The sequence below is a fragment of the Argiope bruennichi genome, chromosome 8 (assembly GCF_947563725.1).
Source record: "Argiope bruennichi chromosome 8, qqArgBrue1.1, whole genome shotgun sequence".
In the NCBI taxonomy this organism is placed as follows: domain Eukaryota; kingdom Metazoa; phylum Arthropoda; class Arachnida; order Araneae; family Araneidae; genus Argiope; species Argiope bruennichi.
This window is the reverse complement of record NC_079158.1, coordinates 60,585,623-60,609,677: the sequence shown is the minus strand read 5'-3', so window position 1 is coordinate 60,609,677 and position 24,055 is coordinate 60,585,623. Positions and strand designations below refer to the sequence as shown.

At 29.8% G+C, this 24,055-nt stretch overlaps 1 protein-coding gene across 1 annotated transcript in view; it reads right to left on the bottom strand.

Moving 5' to 3' along the window:
- LOC129981290 (low-density lipoprotein receptor-related protein 4-like) overlaps positions 1–24,055 on the bottom strand; it is a 733,213-nt gene that overhangs the window by 337,572 nt on the left and 371,586 nt on the right. Inside the window, exons 2-3 of the mRNA XM_056092063.1 lie at positions 22,818–22,971; positions 10,200–10,224 (exon numbers count right to left, since the gene is read on the bottom strand). Coding sequence (XP_055948038.1) covers positions 10,200–10,224; positions 22,818–22,971 — 179 coding nt within the window. The remainder of the gene's footprint in view (positions 1–10,199; positions 10,225–22,817; positions 22,972–24,055) is intronic.

Below are 24,055 nucleotides of genomic sequence, written 5' to 3'. Positions count from 1 at the left end.
ATTATGATTATAGAGTTGGGATACATAAGTAAATACTATAATTTACCGTTTGAAAATCATAGAGGAAAGCAATTTATTGTCGGGTTAATTAAGATGTCTATCTCAGATGTTACTTGATTGCTTTGGTCAAGAGAAGATGTCACATTATTACTTGCATTGTGAAAGCTTGATTTAGGAAAATAGCTTGATATGTTTGGGATTATAATAACCACCATATAAACATATTTTCATTTGTTGGTAAGGCAAGCTATTAGAGATTTTCCTTCAAGTGAAAAACAGCTATACCTCACCTCTTAATTGAAAAAGGTTTTCTTGGAATCAAAATACACAGATAGCAGATGAACTTTTATCACAGATATTACCTTCTTGCTTCAGCCAAGAGAAAATGTCACTCGTCTTTTATATCGTGAATCCATGAGTCATGACTTGATATATCTACCATGTAGCGTTTATTTACCACATTAATTTTATTATGAATCCGTAATGTTGTGTCCCAGCACAGTTAATTCCATCATTACGATCAGCTCTATTGGATGCTGAACAGTTGTCCGATCAATGACCGCCGGGTTTGGCAAAAATTTGGCTACTATTTGGCAACTTGGTGACAAAATGGATAATACTGAAATCTTCTGGAATTTTGGTGATAAAACTAATAGGAAGCGATTCATGCTTGATTATTTGAAATCTTCTGTGTCCTGCTTCGGGAGCTATAAAAGATCGGCAGTTTAAGCCGAAGTCGTCATATATATATAGTCGTATAGTTAGTGCGTGTTAAGTCAGCAACGAATTAGTTGGATCAGTCCATCGAAGCGCAAGCGTTGAGTAGGGCTCAAGTAATTAGTGGATTGAACATTGAATCTTGGAGACAAATATTTAAGCACCTTTGAGTTGTGTATTGAGTAGACAGTTGTATAGTTGTGAGGCGTCAATTTGGTACAGATAAAGCAAGGTAACAGTACAGAATAGCAGGTGTTTGGAGAGACCGTAATGAATAGTACGTGGATTCTCTCTCCCTGCTGAGTTCTTTCTGGCCTCTTTGTGTGCTGTTGTGGTTGCTTGCTACCGATTTCTACTTGTAGGCTGTTGTTTGTTCTAAGTGTGCTGCTGTGTGTAGCTTATGTAAGTCCCAACTGTGTTTTATCGTTTATGTATTTGTGTCACCGTGTTAATAAATGTCATTATTTGTTATTGATCCATTGATTGTGTCTTCAAACACTCACTACTAGAGAACATCGTCAACTTTAGCGGAATAAATACCGTAACAATATCATTTCATTTATCTTCATACCCACCTTCGTATCGACTTATTTTTGAAATTTTATTCAATCTGGGTCGTAAAATTTTTATCAATAGAAGGAGTCATGGAAATTCTTCATAATAGAAATGAATCCCTATTGAAAAAAAAAGTATAAATAAATCAATAAAAAGATCCTTGCTTTAAAATTAAATTTAAAATAAATTCATTTGAATATGAATGGCCCATGGTTCCTCTTCCCAAAGATCAAATAAAAGATAGCAGGGGAATCAATAAAGTACACTTAATCAATGCACATACTAAAATCTACAATCCCGAAATAAGATAAATCAAAAGAAGAGGGGATATATCTTTGGTCAGTTTCGCCTCACGCCATTTAACTTTAACAAGACAGCACAACAAAATACCCTATCAGTACATCCTCGAGTTAATCCCCCGTTTCAATCCGCCTGACTGGCGAAGTCATGCCGGAGGCTTTAAGAACAGACCATCAATCTTAATGCCGGCGATTGATTCAACATAGAAAAAGTAACGCACGATAAACACGAAGAGCTTCGTCAAATAAAGTTTCCTGCTGCAGACAGAAACATAACAACCAATGGAAGAAAAAGGAGGACGACGGGAAATATATTTTGCTTCGGCAAGAAAAAGGATTTGTTTTGTCTTGCCGAATCAATGATCTGAACTGGAGAAAGTTGTTCGGGAATAATTTAACGAGCTCTTCTTTTGGTGATAAACAAAGAAACGAGGAATGAAATTTGCCGATGATAAATGTACGTCGTCAGAAGTATTTGGAACAAGGGAAGTGAAGTTTATAAATCCCTGTACATTTTGAAATGGAGAAGAAAAATAATTTTTGTGTGTGTGTGTGTGTGTTGAAAGAGTCAAGGAAATATCAATCAAATATGAAATATTCCCCCTAAAAATAACTTTGAAATTATTTGATGGTGGAATTAGATCTCAGAAAAATAAACAGCTTTTATGTAAATATGTTCGCAAATCCTCTTGCAAAATCCTCTTTAAAAATACTCCAATACAAATAGTTTCTCAAAAGTAAGCAACATCATCTAAGAAAAAAGTTTGTTTCTACATTTCATTGAAATAAATGTCGAAGGCAGTACATAATGTATTCAGAAAAGTTAAACATGAAAATTCACATATATCGACAAAAATGTATGGAACAAAAAAAAATGGAATTATACAAAGTGATCGTGGCTATTCAGAGCATTCTACAGTTGTAAATAAAATGCGAATTGATTCGAAAATTTATCGATGCGGAATTCAAAGGATGCATTAAAACAATTCACAAAAAAAGGGAAAATTCAAGAGTTTCCGCTCGGAGGCCTATTACATTGAAGTACAAACGAGTCACAAATTCTAGAACAATCATTAATATTGTTACGAATCTGTGATGCTGCTTCCCAGCATAGTTGATTCCATCATCAGAAAGACTGTTTTACAGTCATCTGTATTGGACGGAGTCCGGGTGTCGCGTCGGAGGTCCCAGAGCTTGGCGACCATATGGCGACTTGGCGATGAATTTGGCGACTTTGGCGCCAAAATAGATTATACCTGAAACATCGAGAATTTTCCCTATCCGTCCATTGGGAACCGACATATGCCTCCAAAGTTCCTGATTGGTTGAGAGGCTTCTAGCCCCACCTCCTGAGACCTATAAAAGGAGGCAGTCTGCAGCTGCCGGTGTAGTAGTCGGAATCGACGGTAAAGAACGAGTATTCCAGAGATTAGCAGAGCAGCGACGGAGTCAAGCTAGTCCTGAACTAAGCTGTGCATTACTGTCTGCAGTAGAGTCTTGTTGTATGCTGCTGTGTGCACGTCTCGGCTGAAGATAATTGTCTTCTATAGGCTGTATACAGTTGTCGTCTTTGTGCTGTCCTGTCCTGTCCTGTATTCGTGTAAATAAACGTCGTTGTTTTTTTCCTACTGCCGACTGCTGATTGAGCGTTCTCCACACCATATAACTTCCACTATCCAAACGAATCCGGAAATTTCGTAACAATATTTACTACAATTTAGTAATATAAAGCATATTGTTCAATGTGGGCACACTTATTAAGGTGTAAAATGTGCAGTTGATGAGCAGTGCGTTTAGTAGCAAACAGTAGCTGATAGCCTGTGATTCGTTACACATGCAGGTCAGCTCAAAATTATAACATTCCTCTGATAAATCAAATTTCTTGAATGCTCCCATAAAAAATCACACAAGATGAAATCCTGAGAAAGGATTGACAAATGAATGGAAAACGGACCGTATCAATTGGAATCACCCTATCATTCGTAAAATCTTGCTGTAAACTATCTTTGCATACAGAATACAATACATAGAAAGACACCATTTTACATAAAAGTGGTAGACGCAAGGCACTGTCGCAGTTGAAATTGAATTAAGACGAAACTTTTAAGTATGTCATGAAATCTGGGGGACAGTTCAGAACGTATCACAGGACCGTTATCGTCATTTTATTCGAAGATGATTCTTTCAAGGTTAAATTGGGAAGAGAAATCATATTAAGCAATAACATTATGCGGGTATTGTGGTATTGTGTGAAAGGCATGGTTTTTGAAACCCCAAATTCAGCAGTTCATTCCGTTGCGATAGAAATGTGAAGATATATCTTCGGACAAAAAAAGTCAGCAAAAAAGGTAAGCGATTCTCGGTGTCAATAACAAGTAGTTGCTAGTTGAAGCTGATCTCATATGGAAATCAGCGGGAGTGATCTCTCTGTATCTTTCTCTCACACTCTCCAATACATATCTTATATCCTTTTATCTGCTTAAAATTGTGGACTTTGAGTAAGGAAGCGAATACCTTGCAAGCCATGAGTGAACGAAGTTAAGAAATATAGATTTTTGGCTCGAATTTAGCATTTGTATTGACTCTATCACGAGAATATACAATTTGAGACGAAACTACAGTTGTAGTCATAATATATCATAGAGCATTTCATTGCGTTTAGATGCAAACGAAACTACAGACCTATAAACGGTCAACCGATTGATGAGTTATTGAGGTTTACATACAAACGAAACTACAGAGCTATAAACGGTCAACCGATTGATGGATTTGGCTCAAAATTTGAAAGGCATCTACATTTTAGACATTTAACCAATTTATTAAATTTTTTCCGCCTAGCTCTTTGTAGCTCTTATCCACCTAGCTTTTTTGTGTAGTTATTGACCTCATCTATACTAGAATACCAAATAAGTAGACTTTCTGAGAACAGATTTCGTTCAAAATTTGACAGGTATCTACAAATTTGGTCGCATATCATATACCAAATTTCAATCATCTAGTTCAAAGCGTTTTTGAGTTATTGTGTTCATAGATCGACATACAGACTACTGGCAAATAGACCGACATAATGCCAGGAATCCTCCACCTTTTATTGCTTGGCTTTCCTCATTTTTGAATATTTTATAAAAAAGATATTGAGAAATCATCTTTTATCTGTGTGATAGCCTTGTCTAAGCTTATTAAAGGTAAATTTTCATGTCTGTTAAGAGGTTTCCGTTTTGTCTTTAACAATCAAACATCAGGTTTCCTTTGTCCCTTTTGCTTTTATAAGTCACTCACAGGAAACAAATATTCAGGTCTGTTCAACATACTTCAAATCTGATTTGGTAACGCAATTATCCTTTCCAAATTGCTGTAATGTGTACAGAAGAATTTGAGCTCCATATCATGGGAAAATGATTTCCATATGCTCCTTTATTATTGGAGCAAAAAATTCCACAATTTTCATTCGATTCTGCTAGTCAAAAATAAGTCTAGTTCAATCCTTTACTTTGATAACTTTAAGCAATGAAGTGAACACATTAAATGAATATTTCTATGCAAATTTGGTTTCCTATATTCTCTTTATATTATCAAAATCTTTTGGACGATTCAGGATTACGGGGTTTTGATAGCATAAAGTTGGGGGCGATTATATTAAGCCGCGATTAAAACTATTGGTCAAAAACTTTTACATGTTCGGAAATATAAGAATCTCATTTTTTTCTCAATTTTGCAATAATGCAACAAGAGATTTTTTTCCTCGTCATAAAACGATTTGACGAAAAATTTTGTTGGTATACAATATGCGACATCTTCTCGACAATTTAAAATTGAATGCCCTTACAAATATAAAATGTAGTGTTTGGCATTTTTATGCAACTTATAATTAAATGCCATGACAATTATAAAGGACAGTGTTTGGCATTTTATACAAGTAACTGAACACCATCACAATTATAAATAGTAATGTTTGACATTTTTATACAATTTATAATTGAATATCATTACAATTATAAATGGTAGTGTTTGGTATTTTACAAAACTTATAATTGAATACAACTAAAATTATAAATAGTAGTGTTAGGTAATTTATACAATTTATTATTGAACTCTATTACAATTATAAATGGTAGTGCTTGGTATTTTATGCAACATAATTAAACACCATTACGATTATAAATGGTAATGTTTGACATTTTATGCAACATAATTAAACACCATTACGATTATAAATGGTAGTGCTTGGCATTTTATGCAATATAATTAAACACCATTACGATTATAAATGGTAGTGCTTGGCATTTCATGCAACATAATTAAACAGCATTACGAGTATAAATGGTAGTGCTTGGCATTTTATGCAACATAATTAAACACCATTACGATTATAAATGGTAGTGCTTGGCATTTCATGCAACATAATTAAACACCATTACGATTATAAATGGTAGTGCTTGGTATTTTATGCAACATAATTAAACACCATTACGATTATAAATGGTAGTGCTTGGCATTTTATGTAACATAATTAAACACCATTACGATTATAAATGGTAGTGCTTGGCATTTTATGCAATATAATTAAACACCATTACGATTATAAATGGTAATGTTTGACATTTTTGGACAACTTATAATTGAATGCCATAGCAAAGATAAATGGTAGTATTTGTCATTTTATAAAGCTTGTAGTTGATCATAATTACAATTATAAATGACATTATTTGACAGTTTATACAACTTACTATTGAACACCATTACTATTGTAGATGTTAATGGTTGCTATTACAAATAGCGTTTTATTTGAAATCACTTACTTACTTTCCGTTTTGTTCTCCAAAATTTACAATTTCTTGGGTAATAAAATTCGTTGACATAACGGCGTCACTTGCTATATTAAGAAAGTAGATAAGAAAAAAGAATTTATTTTAATAGGAATTTTCTTGGTATCTTTTATATAAGAGAATTCACGAAGCATTGCAAGCCTTTAGCTGTAACATATTATATAAAATGTAATAAAAAAGAATTAATGGAACCATTTATAATAAATTTATCTTCATATGGTGGATAAAATCTATTTTAAAGAATTTTGTTTCTCTCATATTATCTGATAAATATCGTCTGCTAAAGCTTCAGTAATAGCTTTATTTTTTTAATGCATACTTTTGAGATAGTAACAAACAAAAAAGAAATTCTTCAATTTCTCTTTACAAAAATTTGAATTTATTTCAAGATTTTAAGAGTTGAATATCTAATATTGAAATTTAATAAAGCTATATGCGCTCTGTAAAATTTATCAAGCCTGTTTCATAAGAATTTTGACACTCTTTTTCTGCTTAGATAAAAAAAAAGAATGTTTCACTAAGTTTTCTAATAGAAATTTTATTTTTCCTTCTTTTTCCTGTATATAATATCCAACTTTAATTTCTTTTCCTTGTCGGAGAAGAAATTAAAGTCTAATAAAAAATTCCAAATGAAATTGCAAAATAACTGATGTATGAATGTGAAAAAAAATTTTAGTTCTTGCCAATAAGATTTCACAATCCAAAGCATTTATTTCGACGAAATATATGAAATATATATTACGTATCAATTTTTGCAAAATTGTACCTGTCCTATTACTTTTTTTCTTACGGTAAGATATTACGAAATATCAAAAGGATGTAGAAAAAATAAAAAGGAATTGACAAAATGCAGACAGCGAGTGTTATCAAAGTGCATCATATCATGATTTATTTTCCACCGAGATCTCCACTGGTAATTTTGATGAAACTTTTGCTACAAGAAGTATTTTTTAAGCCTATTTGCTTGGGGCGTGATGTTTCGTTACCATAACAACAAGAGGGGCTGAGGGATCTCTAAGAGCCGAGATTTTTTTTCTCATCCTCAGAAAAAACATGAAGAAACACTTCCTTTTTCTTCTGTTTGGAATTTAATCCGTCTTTTCACTTTCATTTGAGGACCCCAGAAAGCTCAAAGCGCAATCAATCTCAATATCGAAGTCTGAAAGAATGCGGGAACACAAATCTGGGGGGGGGGGTATCCAACAAAGGAAAATGCCGACGATGTGTAATACAAAACTTTTTTTCATGCAGAAAGCTTCTTTTTATTTAACTTGGTGGTGAAAGGGGTGTGCGGGGGCTGTTCCTACATCTCCTGTATTTACCGCTTCAACATTCCAATGTCCCAGAGGGAATGTTATTAGGCCTAACGCATAAGGGGAAAGAGAGAGTGAGGGAGAGGGAGAGAAATTCAGTTTGCCAAATCGTGTTTGGGAAACGAGATATTTATATATAAATCTGTATTTGATGGACTTCAATTTATTAATCTCTTAAAAATTTCATATTTTTTTCATTAACTTCAAACTAACTTTCTACTTAAAAACGCATTAAATATTATGCTTTCCTGAAACGAGGGGGATTGTTTCTACAATGGTTATTCAGGCAGGTAAATAGAAACAAACATAATCTTTTTTTCTTTAAAATAAAACCTAATTGATAAGGCATTTGCGTTTTTATGTCCCACCCCAAAATTACCTAAGTGATTTAGGCATTCTTCATTAAATTAAGAGAGAACAACTTTTGCTTATTAATCTATTTGATCTTATTTCATACAATAAGTAAAGTGCATAAAGTCTCCACAAATGCTAAGACAATGTAGTTTCGGGTAAAAAAGTTTTAGAATCAATTGCCAATGCACATATTGAAGGCCTATATATTAACTAAAAAAATCTTTTGTTTACAAATGTTTTCAAAATTATATTACTTACTGAAGAGTTGAAATAATAGTGAATGAAATCTTCAGGGTTTTTTTATTTTTTTATTTTAATGAAACCTAATTTCTTATTTTGATAAAATTCTGCGTATATTATTTCTCAAAAAGGAAAAAAAAATGTCTTATAGATATAATCTTTCTTAATAAATGACGAATAGAGATATATTTAAACTATCAGTACAACGTATGTCGTAACTATAAAAAGATATAAAATCTAAGAATAATAATAAGAAAAAGAATTCAAATCTAAGAAGAATAACAAAAAAAAAAAACCATTACTACAATTCAAATTAATTTCTCTAATTTCTGTCTTCAAGTATTCCTCTAACTCAAAATCACATGATTTTGCTGCTTTATGTCAATTCTTCTTTTGCTAAAATTGATAATATAGCTGGAATTTTTATGTCAAACCAATTTCTTCATTGGAAGGTATTTATATTCTGTTCTTACCGTAGAAAAGCGATATGCTATTAGAATTATAAGACTATTATAAAACTGAAGGGAAGTCAGCCATAATTTTTTTCTCTAATTTCAGTGAAATTCTAATTCAGAAATACTCTTAAGAACAATAGTGTAACCCATTGAATATCTTCTTCTTTTAAATTCATAAAAATTATATATTTTCATCTGAATTCCATTTACAGTGATTTATTAACAAAATTAAATTGAAGAGCATAATAAACGAATTAAAAATCGATGTAGATAAAAACAACAAAAATTGCTGTTACATTCTATTAGTTTTTTTTTTTCCAATGGTAGTTTGTGTATTAATGACAAAATCAAAAGCTTATATTTAACAAACGTATTACATTTCTATTTTATTGCTTTACTTGCTATTTCCATTAAACGACTGTTGATGATGATATACCATCATCATTGATGATGGTATACCATTGATGGTGAATACCATTAATTGAAAAGTGGATACAAAGTATTTAACTGTATATGTATGGAAAAAAAGTTGATTTATTATTAAAATTTTCTGAAAAGAAATTTTCTTATTTAGTCTTTTGTCACTAAATTAACAACATATTGGATTTTCATTTTTATTTAGATGTAATACTAATTACTTTATTAATAAAGTTGCTTATATATGAAATGTATAATTTCGAGTTTTCACATGTATGAAATTTTACTAGTTAAGCTCGAATTCAGAAACAATAAGTAGCTTTATTTCTTACATTTGCAGGAATTGAAATATAAAGGAAATCTTTAAAGAATGCAGGAAGTTTGTAATAAAGGAATAAAACTTTTTTAAAAAATGATGATTTATATGATTATGAAAATGTTTGAGAAATGTACATGTTATGTTTATAAAGGTTTGAAAAGCTGTAGAATAAAAATTCTTTGAAAAACATTTATAATTTTCAATTAAATAAATTTTGATATTTAAATTAAAAGAAATATGTGATGTAATATTTCATGAAAGCGATAAATTTAAAATTTTCTAAAATGAAAATAAACATATAAAAGGACCAATATTAATTATAGTAGTCATTTAAATAATAAAAAGCATTTAAAAATGATGTTTTAAATGTTTATCTCCGTTTAGTTATTGTAAAATATCTTTTTCAATCTTAAAACCATAAATTAGTTGTAAAATTTATGAAATAATAATTTAATTGTATATCGTTTAATGTATATCGGCTGGAAAATATAGGTTTTAATTCAGAGATACTGTCTTAAAGTTCTGAAATTCTGCATTGTATGTAAGAAAAATAATTTTATTTAACACAAGGGTAAACATAAAGGTAAACTTCGATGTTGTAGTAAACAGTGAAGGAATATCAAATTAAACAACCGCAGTAAATTCCAAAGACAGTCTTTTATTCCCGTAAAAGAGGTTTCACTATGGTAGATATCAGGACAAACGATTTTAGATTGAAAACCGATTAAACTAAATAGAAAATTTGTAATAAACTAATTCAAATCAATTTTGTTATTGTAAATTTAAAAAAAAATATTATTAGTAATAATAATTTAATTTGGTGATTTTGTTATTTATTTAATTATTTTCGACTTATTATTACTTAATTTTTATGATTCAAATATTAAATCATATTTATATTTATTATTTTTTTCGTTATTGTCTATTTTCCTGATTATTTTCTATTTTTATTATTAAATTTTATTTACTGGCATCGTTCATTGTTATAATTCATTGAGTAATCAGAATTTTTAAACAAGAAAGTACATTGTAAACTATTGTATAAGAAAGTAGGTAGTATATTGTTTAATTATTTTTTTCTCACTATTTTTTCCTTCAAATGATTCTATCATATTATCCAAAATATTTACTAATTAGATATTTATATTATAGATTTATTTAAATATTTATAATAAAAAATTACTTATTATTTAAACATTATTTTAAGAGAAAACTAATTCAGCTAAAATTGTTGTCTTGTTATAACTTTTGGGGAATAAATTCCTATCAATTTATCATTAATATATAAAATTCTGAAACTAATAAATGTTCTTTCACATTTATTATTTGATAAGAAAAACCATTGTTAAAAAAATTTCGAAAATTATCTATAGAAACTTCTAAATTAAAGTAATTTGATCTATAACCCTCAGCAAATCGAAAGATATATTTGTAAATTGGTTTGAAAAAATAGAGAGAAAGAGCTTCTTATGCATAATAACTAGACAAAATAAAGTATTTTCCATTTGCTAGATGATAAGACTTCTTTACTTATTCTTTATTTCTTTTCATATCCGTATCATGTCTGTTGGTGGTATGAAATATCAGAAGCTAGATAAATATACTTTAAAATAATCATTTCATTCTGTACAGCAATTTTTTAAAATTATTTCAATTTAAATTTTTGACTTAGTAATAGAAAAGTTTCCTTTGGGAAATTTTAATGTGTTTATCCATTCTGAAAGAAATTTAAAGAAGAATTTGTTTGCATTTTAAACTAATGCTGAAAGTTTTCAAGGATTTAAACAAAAATATAAAGAAATTAATAATTTTGAGAAAAACATGTTTTTTTGTCCAATCAGATACTTTTTTTCTTTATTTTCTATAAAAAATTTACCTGCTTTCTAAAATAATATTTTCAATATTTATAAATATTTCATTGTGTGAGCTTTCACATGTCTCACAAATGTAGAATGCCACAAACACGATTCAGATAGGAAATTAATTGAAATAATAACATATTCTCAAAATATGATATGCTTAAAGACAATATCATACGGAATATTCATAAATATCGAAGAAAATACATAAAATAATAAATTGTAAGAAAACTGATAGTCGCATCGTTCAAAATATGAATTCTAATCTAGCAATAGATTTGTAATATTGCCAATGTCCATCTGCATATAAATTGTCATTGAAATTAACCTGAAACATATCGACATTTAATTTTTTTTCTCTAATTTTTTTGAATTCTAAAAATTGTAGGATCTCTGTGTTTTTTTTAAAAAAATGGGAAACTTTAAAAAAAAAATTCATGAATTTTCATGATACTATTTCCCAGTTTCTTATTGATCGAAATGTAATTTCTTAATACATAAATCATTACTTTATTTACAGTTTTCCTTAAATGCTAAATAAAAGCTGTACAACCAAAATTTTATCTTTTGCTTACGAGTTAATAAAATGAGGCGCCATTATATAATTAGAATGCTGATACAAATAAAGTACCATTATATAATTTCAAATGTTATTCATTTGTATGAACTTTCTAATCTTATATAATTAGAACGTTCAACAAACGTAATACGATTACATAATTTGAATAGTTATTCATCTGTATGAATGTTCTAATCATATAATTATTTCATTAGAAGAAAAACCATTATATAATTAGAATGTTGATAAAATTAAATCAATTAAAATTTAATTCATTTTATCAAATCATGTATATGTGTACAGATGTAACATTTCCCACAACGCTTCGCCGTACACATATGTAATGACGGTCTTTTTCACCTTCACAGCACTATTTAGGAATTTCTTTAATTTGTATTAAAATATGGCTGAACAAAGCGATAAACCAATTAATTACACAGAATTTTATTAATAGACTGAAACAGAAATATTTTTATTTTAATTAACTTCTATTATTTAGCATTAATTAATGTGTATTCATTAGTATACACATAAGCGATCTTGGAATTAACATTTTCTCAACTATAAGGATTAAAATTTTTATAAAATAATCATTAAAACTCATAATTGAAGTTAGAAAATCATAAAATAATGTATTGGCAATACTCAAGTGTACGAAATTTCAAAAATCTATCTTAAAAGAATCGGAAATTGGAATTCAAAAATCTAAAATCATTCTTTAAAAACAGAAAACAAATCAATTTAATTAAATGCGTAAAATATAATATAAGTACACTTATCGAAAAGACAAACATTTTTATCCTGATAATGGAAGTAAGTGATAATACACACAATAATAATGCATTGATATTTCTTTACATATTTCTGATTTCGACAAACATTTTCCTTAATGTGAAACAAATAACTTCTTAATTATCTATTTCATATTATCTAAATCACAAACTGCAATCATTTCGTTAAAATGAAATAAATTAAACAAAACAAGGAGACGATTAAAAGGTTTAAAAATAAACTTGTTTACAAAATAGGAACACATTCATCATTTAAGAGATAATTTATAAATGACATATTATTATTTTCAGTTGCATTCTGATACTGCAATTATCGAAGAATTTACAATTGTATCTGTAGGATTTGAAATGATATTTTGCTAAAAGAGAAACTAATAATGTTTTGTTATTTCCTTCGTATTGACAAAAATTACGAAAATTGAATAAAAGTGTAATGCAATTAAATATGAAATAGCAAAAATATATATATTTTTTTAAATGTTGAGATTTTCTTTATATAAAATGAAGAAAGAAACTATGCTAATTTTAAAACATTTTGTAGAATCTTTCAGAGACGGAGCACGGAGATTTGAAGAATTCCCATTTGAATTCTTAAAATTCAAAACAATAATCTACTAAGAGATAGGTCCTATTATCCGCTAATTTTTTACAAGAAAATTGTAATATGAAATTGTATTATTAATTCATTGTACTCGTAAATTGTCAAAACGTTTAACAAAATTAAATATGAAATTAGAAAAATATTGGGTATATAAATATAAATTCTATCCTTTTGAATTTTAAAAACGGCATTTGCTGGTTGAGAAAAATAAAAAATTTATTCAAAATATTTTTTTTTCCGAAACTCTATCATTTCTCCATTTTTCGATATGGTTGTTTCGATGCAATCATATTATCAAATCAGTATTCGAATTCTAATTGGGAATTGGGCTTCTCTCTAGAACGGACTCTCTACAAGGAGAGAAATAACCAGTAGGATAAAAGAGGCAACATTTGATGTATACGGAGGTGTGGTTAAGAGATTCTAAAGGGGTGTTTTTTGTCAATAATCTGGCAGTATATCGGCGAGCACTGTCCTGTTCGAAATCCACCTTGTCATTTCTTTCGCCATATTCTGAACTTCCTCTTTCAATGCTTCGCCCAAATTGATGGTTTAACGAGTACTGTTCTAAATCAACATTTCGCATTTTCTTTTAGCGTTTTGCTATGTTTTTGTCATATATACAGAAATTATCATTTATAAATTGCTCTTGGAAGTTGCATCCAGTGTGGCAGTGTGGTTCCCCACAAATGTTGAACCGCAACCGATGAGTTTCTGCAGTAGTTTATGGCAATAAAATGAAGCAGCATATCTTCCCATAAATGCTTTTTGGTTGGCAGAAAATTCAATATGTTTTCTAAGCTATGTGTATGTGTGTGTGCGCGCGCGCCTGTGTGTGTTGTGAACACATTTCTTAATTTAAATCCTAATTAATTTCCTGCTTTTATAAATCTTAAAGTTGTGTTTCTTTATTCTAAAATTTTCTCTTATTTCTTCATCCAAAACCCATTTTTTTAATTTAAATATTTCCAACATGTGCTTTAAAAAATTGATGGTTAGCGTATTTCTCATCCCCGAAGGGAATGAATAAAAATCTCTACCACCTACGGCATAAATTCAAGTACACCTGAATCCTCTCTCTTAAATCAAGTGTCCCTATCAGAATCTCCTAATAAAAAAAGTTAAGGGAAAAATTTCAAAAACTTTGCTCTTTTGTCGCTATACAAACAGGCGTGTCTTTTTATCATTACTTTCCCCGCTATTGTTTGTCAATGGATTCTAAAACCTTTCTCGCTTTTGCGTATGCGTTAGGATGGGTTTAATTCCTAAAAATGGGGTGAGAAGAAAAATGAAAGAAGTAGTGTTTACATTTAACAATAAAGTAATTTCGGATTACTCGTGAACTGAATTAAAATAAAATAATACAAGCAGAAACGACACGATACTCACACAGACGTGAAAAAAAATTGAACAAAAAAGTATCTCATAGGATGGAAATTAAGGTCAAAGAATGAGGAAGAATTCCGGAAATGCGCTTATCTTTCCGCGTCTCACCCCGTAGTGAGATAGAATCGCCGAAAAGTGGTTGTTTCAGGATACTGAAACGGACAGTACGTACAAATTATGCCTTCCTTTAGTAAAATAAACTGTAGTTAATTCCAAATGTGCTATTTTTTCGGTCACACACCTGCCTATATTATATATATATATATAATGATATTTTAGACTCTTAGTTTAATCCAAATTAATTTCCAAGATTTTATCTTAATTTAACCTTAATTAATTAGTACCTTCATTCTAAAATATTCTCTTATTTCGTGTTCCAATTCCACTCCCGGTTTAATTAATTCCTCTGTAAAAAAAAAATAAGCCATCAGTACTACTTATCAAGAGAAAGTGATATCTTAGGTTGCCCTTGAAAAGGTGTCAAAGGTCACCACGTGTATTGAACTGGCGCCTCGCCAGAAATCCTATGTTATATAAGACTAGTGATCATATGTTCGTCCCTTTTTGCCTTCTGATTTTGTGCCGCACTGCGCCTTCTTGTAAATAATCATGCATCCACTCGGAATAGAATAAAACGAAATTAAAACTACAAAGTCTCTTCACTGCTTCGAACCTGCATTCCACTTCAACCAAAATAATGTCACATATTATTTAGCCGACAGAATTCGAAAATTTATTACATATTATATTATATATATATAAGTCAGAAATTGCATAATGATTTTTAAAGGTTGTTGTAATTTTTGAAGGTTGTTGTTGTTGTTACTTTGAAACACAACCCTCCCTATTTATTTTTTGGCACAGTGTAGTGAACTAATTATTTCAGTTAAAAAATATTATGCACCCAATAATTTCAAAGGATGATGAGATATTTTTTTACATGAAACATCAAAAATGCGATGTTAATTTTAAAATATTTAATAGAATCTAATTATTAAAATCATGTAGAAGAAATATTTTGAAGAACTTTCATTTTATTATCTAAAATTTAACTCTGCATTATGTAATAATTTCTTACTATGCATTACTATGTTTTACAATATTTTTTTACCATGCAATATTTATTTAATAGCATTTTATTATGTTCTTAAAATTCATTGGCACTGCAGAAGTAAATTAATTACGTAATAAATGTAAAAAATGAAGAGACAAAGAAATTGAAAATATTAGAATTATTTTCTTACTAATAGATGGAAGAGATGATATTAGTTTTTAAGCATTTCAAAGATTTCATAATAGTTAAATGCATGCGACATAACCCTTTTTAAATGCCCACTAAAATCATAGAATATATAAAAGAAAAGAATCGAGGGAAAAATACAAAATTAAAACTTCCGAAATAGCATGTTAAAGAAGAAATTGCAATCTATTATGTGAGTTCCATTTTATTAAAATCACAGGGGGCAGATTTATCTTAAAGACATAAAATATGATGCCTCAAAAATTTTTAAAAAAATGGTTAAGATATTTTTTTAATAAAAGGAAAAAAAGGAAAGGCGCTGATTTTGAAACATCAAATAAGATTATGCAACATTTAATATTACTTAACATAACTATTCTTTCAGATGTCTGCATTAAAAAATAATATCCCTGAAAAGCAAAACAATCGTCGTGGAAACATGAAACCAAAACGTCCAAAAAGTCACTTTTAGAACAAAGTGAAAATTCTTTTGTTACTTCCGCGTCTTTCTTATCTTAAGAGGATTTAAAGAATCCTATAAAAAGTTGCAAGGCACGAGGGAAAGAAAAAGTTCCGCACGTCCCACGTAAAAGCGAAGGGAAATAGAAAAAGAAACAAAAAAAGAAAACTTTATCATAAAGGAATTTCCGAAAGAATGGATTCCAATATCTTAAGCCTATTTCTATGTCATATTCACTTGCATTTTTCGCGTTGATTCATAACCGGAGGAATATTCGAAACATTGCTGCTCTGGGAATGCCATGGCTTTGTAATACCAGTCGAAACTGGAAAGAAAATAAGATATGGCTCAAACATGGCGTATGACAAATCAGCATGTTTTATGCATGCAACAACAAAAAAAGAACATATGACAAAAAAAAAAAGAATAAATGATCTTGGTGGATGGAATTACATGAACAGTCTGTCACATTTGTTTTAGATGGGTTAAAGCTATTATATTGGAACAGAACATTTTATTTAGTGCTATAGGAGTACAATTGTTTGGGATTCGAACCTTTTCAATATTCACAATGAGCTCAAGATTACCTTTTTTACTTTTCCGAATGCAATATACAGAGAATTTTTGTTTTTGGCAAAAAAATTCAAGCTCGATATTTTGACAAATCTATATATTTAAGACATCTTTGAGTCTGAAAACAAATTTTTGGATTAATGACTATCTATAAACAAAATGATTCAAAAGGTCTTTGAGCTAGACAGATGAAATTTGGGATATTAATTTAAGACCAAATTTCTATCAACTTTTGAATGAAATAATTTCCCTGGAATTCTGATGAGGAATCAGAATGTTCGAGGGCAAGTGAACAAGTGAAGTTAAGACGTTGGTCATCTGTGTTGGAATTCTGCTGAGGAATCAGGATGTTCGAGGACAAGTGAACAAGTGAAGTTAAGACGTTGGCCATCTGTGTTGGAATTCTGCTGAGGAATCAGGATGTTCGAGGGCAAGTGAACAAGTGAAATTAAGACGTTGGTCATCTGTGTTGGAATTCTGTTGAGGAATCAGGATGCTCGAGGACAAGTGAACAAGTGAAGTTAAGACGTTGGTCATCTGTGTTGGAATTCTGTTGAGGAATCAGGATGTTCGAGGACAAGTGAACAAGTGAAGTTAAGACGTTGGTCATCTGTGTTGGAATTCTGCTAAGTAATCAGGATGTTCGAGGACAAGTGAACAAGTGAAGTTAAGACGTTGGCCATCTGCCATTCTGTACAACGGGATTCATGTAAATACGATAAATTAAAAGCGCAATTATTTAAATAATGTATTATAATAATGTTAGAATTTAAAATGTAGATCCTGATTATATTTTAAAGCAAATCTCTCAAAAGTTTGACTGCTCCATCGATCTTTTATAAGGATGCAAACGCTTCAGTTCAATTAACTTAATTTGGTAGGTTTGATACATTCGATTTGGTATGTTATAACTAAGCTAAAAAGCTCAGTATCTCCTATGTGAAGTTCTGAAAAAAAGATCTGAGCACTCATATCTTACACGTGATTGTCTGATGTCCACAATTTCATAGGAGGCTAGAAAGGTAGAATTAACCTTTATTGCAGAATGTTCGAGAAATAGCCTTAATTCTCATAGACTTTCCAAAATGCATCAATACAGTTTACATTATTGGCTGTTGTACAATGATAAAATGATGCGTTTTGTCTACATCGGGACATAAGAGCAAAGTGGGAGAAGTTTTTACTCAGACATTCTCTCCCATCCGATATGGTGGTTGGTTTCGCCCTTCCAAGTAAATATAGAGATGGTGCGGGTCGGTTACCACTTTCCGATGACAGGACGGGCTTTCCCCAGTAAGTATTTACCATAGCCGGTGTTGCCCTTAGGAATCGATTTCAGGTTCCACCCAATGGTGTCGCGGTGATCTGGTAAATCAAATGTATTCCTAATGCCTTTGATTAGGCGGGGATGAGCAGCCTAGTGTGTAACTGAGAGATTCTGACAAGCATTCCCTTGACATGAGTCTGTTTAGGAAAGGGAGTTTTTGGGTATCATTAAAACTATGCCGTAGGGATTTTTTTTTCCTCCTGTAAGAGCCTGAGAAACTAAAAGTCTCAACAGTTATTTAGTGCGTGTTAGAAATAGTTAAGTAAAAAAAAAAAGGGATTTTTGGATCAGGAAATACAGAAAATGTTAGAAAAAAGTAACATTAGAATTTAATTAAATTAGGGATATGATTACACACATACATACACAGATATAAGCATTATTTTATGTGAAGCAGATGCAGTTTCGAAGACCGTGAAGAGACTTTCCATTTCTTGACGTCGTTTTATTTCATCTTGGAGAAGCACGCATTATTTACAGCAGAAGCGACGAGCAATACACAACAACACAGAAAGGAATGAGGAAAAAGCACTTCAACATTTTATCCCCGGTCTTATATAACCCAAGATTTTGATAGGGAAAATATTTCTTCATAGTGCTAATATATAATGAGATTTCGATAGGGATTTTTGCTACATGCGTCGACGAGGTAAGGGAAACATAGGGATCTTTTAAAAAAGAATTTGTCTCGTCAGCGGTAATTTGTCCCTTCACTCGAAGTGTGGGAAAGTTAGGCTTTTAGCCGATTCAGCAGTTTTACAAAGCTACTCTTGAATGAATTAAGTAGAGAAATTGGAATTGGATCACGAAATAAGAGAATATTTTTAGAATGAAGTTACTATGGGTTAAATTAAGATAAAATCGTGGAAATTAATTAAATTGAAATTAGAATTAAAATAACATTACACACACACACACACACACACACATATATATATATATATATATATATATATATATATATATATATATGACGCTTTTGTAATTACTATTTTATTGTAAATATAAATTTATAGATAAATTATAGTAATTTGCATTTAAATTAATCAGATGCAAATAACAGATTGTATTGTTTGTTTTCTATTTTAAATTTATATATATACTAGCCGCCTTTGGCGACCAGCCGGTTGGCCAATCTTAATGTTCGTTTAAATTTTAATAATTAAATAGGTTGAACCGGGGTTTAACCCCCTTCTTCGCCAAGTTGCGATAACGCACCAAAGCTGGCAATCTTTATTATGCACTATAATTGAACATCTGCTTCTTTGCTTTTGAACATTTCGCAAGGCCGTTGTTTGCGATTTTTAAAAATTTCACCAAGCAGGGGATAAAACTCCGGTCGTACCATTAAATATTTTACGCAATTCCAACTTTAATAGATTCTTCAGCAAAATATTTTAAAACTTCAAATTTTGATAGTCATATAATTCACTCATAATATTATAAAGGCCTTCAGTTATAGCGTGATATGTATCTCTCTAATAATCTGTTACCCCTCGTAGAAATTATGCTTTAAATTAAAATGTAAATGATTAATCTGCAATTAATATAATAATATTTTTTACTGAAACAAAGCATTTTTTTAATAATATGATTACTGATAATAGAGTCACTGAGCGTTTAAACTTTATGGTCACTAAAGAATATCTTTCTTAATTTATGTAATATCTCCAGAATTTGTCAACTAAAATTTCTCAGATTCATCATGAACAGATCGATTCATTAACAATGTTTCATTTTAAATTCATCAAAAACACTAAGAAAATAAAATGAATCGTTTAAAATAATCGGTTGAAAACAGGTTTAAAAAAAAACTTCTTAAAAAACAATGCACTTAAAACTATAAGCATATACAAAAAATATATAACTAACATAAATACATTTTACTTACAAAAGCATGCAACTAACCTAAAAATAATTTAAATCGTCCGTTGGTTGTCATGCCAACAATCAGAACAATGCGCATGCGTGGATTTTCTTCGCCAGTTACGTTAACGCAAATGCGTAAATTTTTCTACGCCAGTTGGGGTAACGCTATGCAGATTAGACATTTTTAATTTCCTTTATTCTGTGTTATTTTAATTCAAAAGTACTTCAGAATGAATCGGAAACAGGGATTAATTAACAATGTTTAATTTTAAATGCATAAAACATTAAGACAATAAACAGAATCGTTTGAAATAATCCGTCGAAAAATGTTAACCCTAGCCTCATTACTGTTGGGAGAAAAAAACAACTGATGCCTTACTTATTTGGCGGTGGGGAAAATGGAAGATTTTTTTGGCGGAAAAGTTGGCGGTGGGGAAAATGAAAATTTTTTTTGGCGGGAAAGTTAGTTTTTAATTAATAATTAAAATTCTAATTAAAATTTCAAAAAAAGGGACCCCAGGTGCACATTCCCGACCTCTAAGGTATACATGTACCAAATTTGATAGCTGTATGTCAAATGACCTGGCCTGTAGAGCGCCAACACACACACACACACACACACACACACACACACACACACACACACATTGAGTTTTATTATAAGTATAGATAAATCAAAATAAATATTCTGAAACTACCGATGTCTTTCCATGTATTTCTTTTTTTTTACTTAAATTCATTCATTCAGGTAAATGAATGCAAACGATTTGATCATTGAAAAATAAAAATAAAAATTTCTGTTTTCTATAATGGTTTAGGCAGCAGTTGATGAATGTAGATTTTAAAAGAATAACATTGAATATGCCCCAAAGAATATAAGGAACATTGCTTGAAACATAGTGCGTTATATTTGTACTAATAATAATTGAATATGACGAATGACGAAAGGAATAAGATATGACTTTGTATGACTTATGAAGTATATGCTTTATTCATGCAACAAAAGAAGGAATCTATAATAAAAAATACATGACGAAACTAAACGAGGACAGAAAAGTAAATTCTGTCATCATTTGTTTCGTAGATAACAAAACCATTACAGAAAATAACAAAGTGATTTCTTTATTACTTTCGAAATACTTTCACTTCAAAGAACAATTCTTATATAATAGATGAATTCACATGATAAATTATCTTCCGAGATATTCAATCTATGTTATCTTCTATCGGTTCATTTTAAATAATTTTATGTGAAAATTAATAAATAAATCTTCGGCAATATCCAAACTAAAGACTAATTCGAAAACTTAATTCTGAATCTCATTGTTTTTTTTTTTTTTTCTGGAAATCTGTAACAACTTCACACAATGGCATAAATTTCCAGAAAAAAAATTCGTACATAGTTTTGATAATTTCAGTTTATTATTCTGACCTTAAAATTTATTAATTTTTCCTCAAAAATCAAAGCAACGAAATGTTATTTTTTTTCTTAGTTATTAAAATAATAAATGAAAACAAATTTCGCACTTTTAAATCATGTATTTAATAAAGGATATTCTCGAATTAAATATTTTACAAAATTTTGAGGGACAGCTGATAATCAAAAATTCATCTAAACTTTAATCAATAATATAAATTTTAAAAAGGATTTGGAATGAGAAAAAAATATTTTCTCATATCGAGTCATTTGATAGATCTAAGTCATCAACAGAATTAATGAAATACTTATTTTTTCACTAAATAAGATATTTTATTTTTCAGAAAAAAGGCATAAAAGCAAATATAAGCTTTATTATTTATTGTACAAATTAAATATACTATAAAAACTATTTTAATGGATTTTTTTTAATACAGCGATTAATTTTTGGAAAGTATTTATTTTTGGATAACCATATTTTCAGAATTTTCTGTAATTGTAGTTTATTTAGACTATCCTAGAGATATTAGATACATTAAAAAGTTGTATAGATTGTAGTTGTGAATAATTAGATTCACTTGTGATGAAAAGCTTATAAGCAAGGTTACAGCTACGAAACACGAGCAATTGCTTTTGTCTTGTGGTCTTGTTACTCGGCTGCGAACCACAAGGTCCCAGGTTCTATCCTCGCTCATAACAATCCACTACACAGTGATGCGACCCCTAAACTTAGTTTCTCAACATTGTTATATCATTGAATACAATAGATGGCGCTAGAGTATCCTGGTAATGGTTTTATAAGAAAATTTCATGGAACTTTTTATGTTATTTTTCAATCAGTATTCATATCACTTGATCTCCAAATTTAAACTTCTTTATTGCTTTCACGTCAGTTCATGTGAAAGATAATATGCATCTAGATATTTTGTCTTATTTTGCAAGATAAAAAGTAGCTTGTCACATCCATTACCTAATAGATAAACTGTTTACAAATATATATGTAAGTTAAATATCTCTTGATCATTCTACTCACGACTATGAGATCGTCAATTAACATTTAATAACTTTTTAAATTCTATTTTTAATTTAGTAAACGAATTTATTACTAAATCTCCCAGTTTCTGTTTACATTTGTAATGTGTTAAAGACTTCTCAAAAACTTTTATTTTTATTTAAAAAAATATTCTAAAATTTTCTAGAGATGCAATGTTGTGAATATGTTTAACTTTACGTTTAACACTTACCGCAGTCGATTTCGTCACTTCCGTCTCCACAGTCATCGTCGGAATCACAACGCCACCTTACGGGAATACAGGTGCAATTGCCATACTGAGGGGTGGTGCAGGCAAAGTGGTTCACGCTGCAGCTGCACGACGTTCCCCTTGCCTCAACACCTAAAATCAATTTTTAAAATTCAAAATATGGTAGCACAAAACATTCCTGAAAATGCAAATTTAATTTTCTTCATGTAGTCATGCATGTATTTTCTCACAACCTAATTTGAACATTAACTATTCATTTCTAATATGACGTAACAGTTATTCAGAATATCTTTTGCAAAAGAATACATTGTAATTAGTACAGAAAAAGCAACTTGAAGTGGTTCTTATCGCTGGTTACTCGAAATCTTCAGTTAATGAAGATCTGTTTATCTTTCATAATTAGATTTTTGTAAATGGAACACTTTAACTATGTGTTAGTTTTAGGAAATGAGTTCATAAAGGATTTTCTTACGCAATTCTTTTACAACAAGCATTGTCCTGGTAATTTTCTTCTTCTCTTTTTTCTGTTAGTTATCTACTGCGTGTCTTGTTTAACGTAACTACACTAATAATGGAAGTTGGCATCATATAGAACATCTGCCACTTTTGCCTTTTTATATTAATTAGATACAAATTATGTAACATATAATTAGAATATTTTTTTAAAAAATAAAATAATTTTCTTACAGTTTGACGCATATTTTTAGGAGATAATACAAATATCAATGGTAAAAAAATACAAATGAGATTTAGAAAGAAAACATTTTATATATATAAGCGAGAAAACAAATCGATTTCCTTTAATGAAAATTCCAATTTTAAATATTATAAAAAAATGTTATATACACATAAATTTTTATAGAAAATTATATTTAAAGTGCAAGTAGAAAATTATTGCAGCACTAAACAGCATCGTTCATTAATTAAATAACATAAAATTGTAATATTTAAAACTATTCTATTTTTGAAAGAAATTGAATATATATATATATATATATATATATATATATAAACCATTTTCTAAAGAATAATATTTTTAAAATTTTAGAATGAGGATTTATATATAACATGATTTTGCAGATGCATGGCCAAAATTAAGACAAATTTGGAATTAAATTAAATTTATTTTTCCATCTGAAGGTATTATTTGTGCACGTGGAATAGGGATAAAACGCATCGAGGGATAAAACATCGAGACACAAGAAACAAAGCGTGT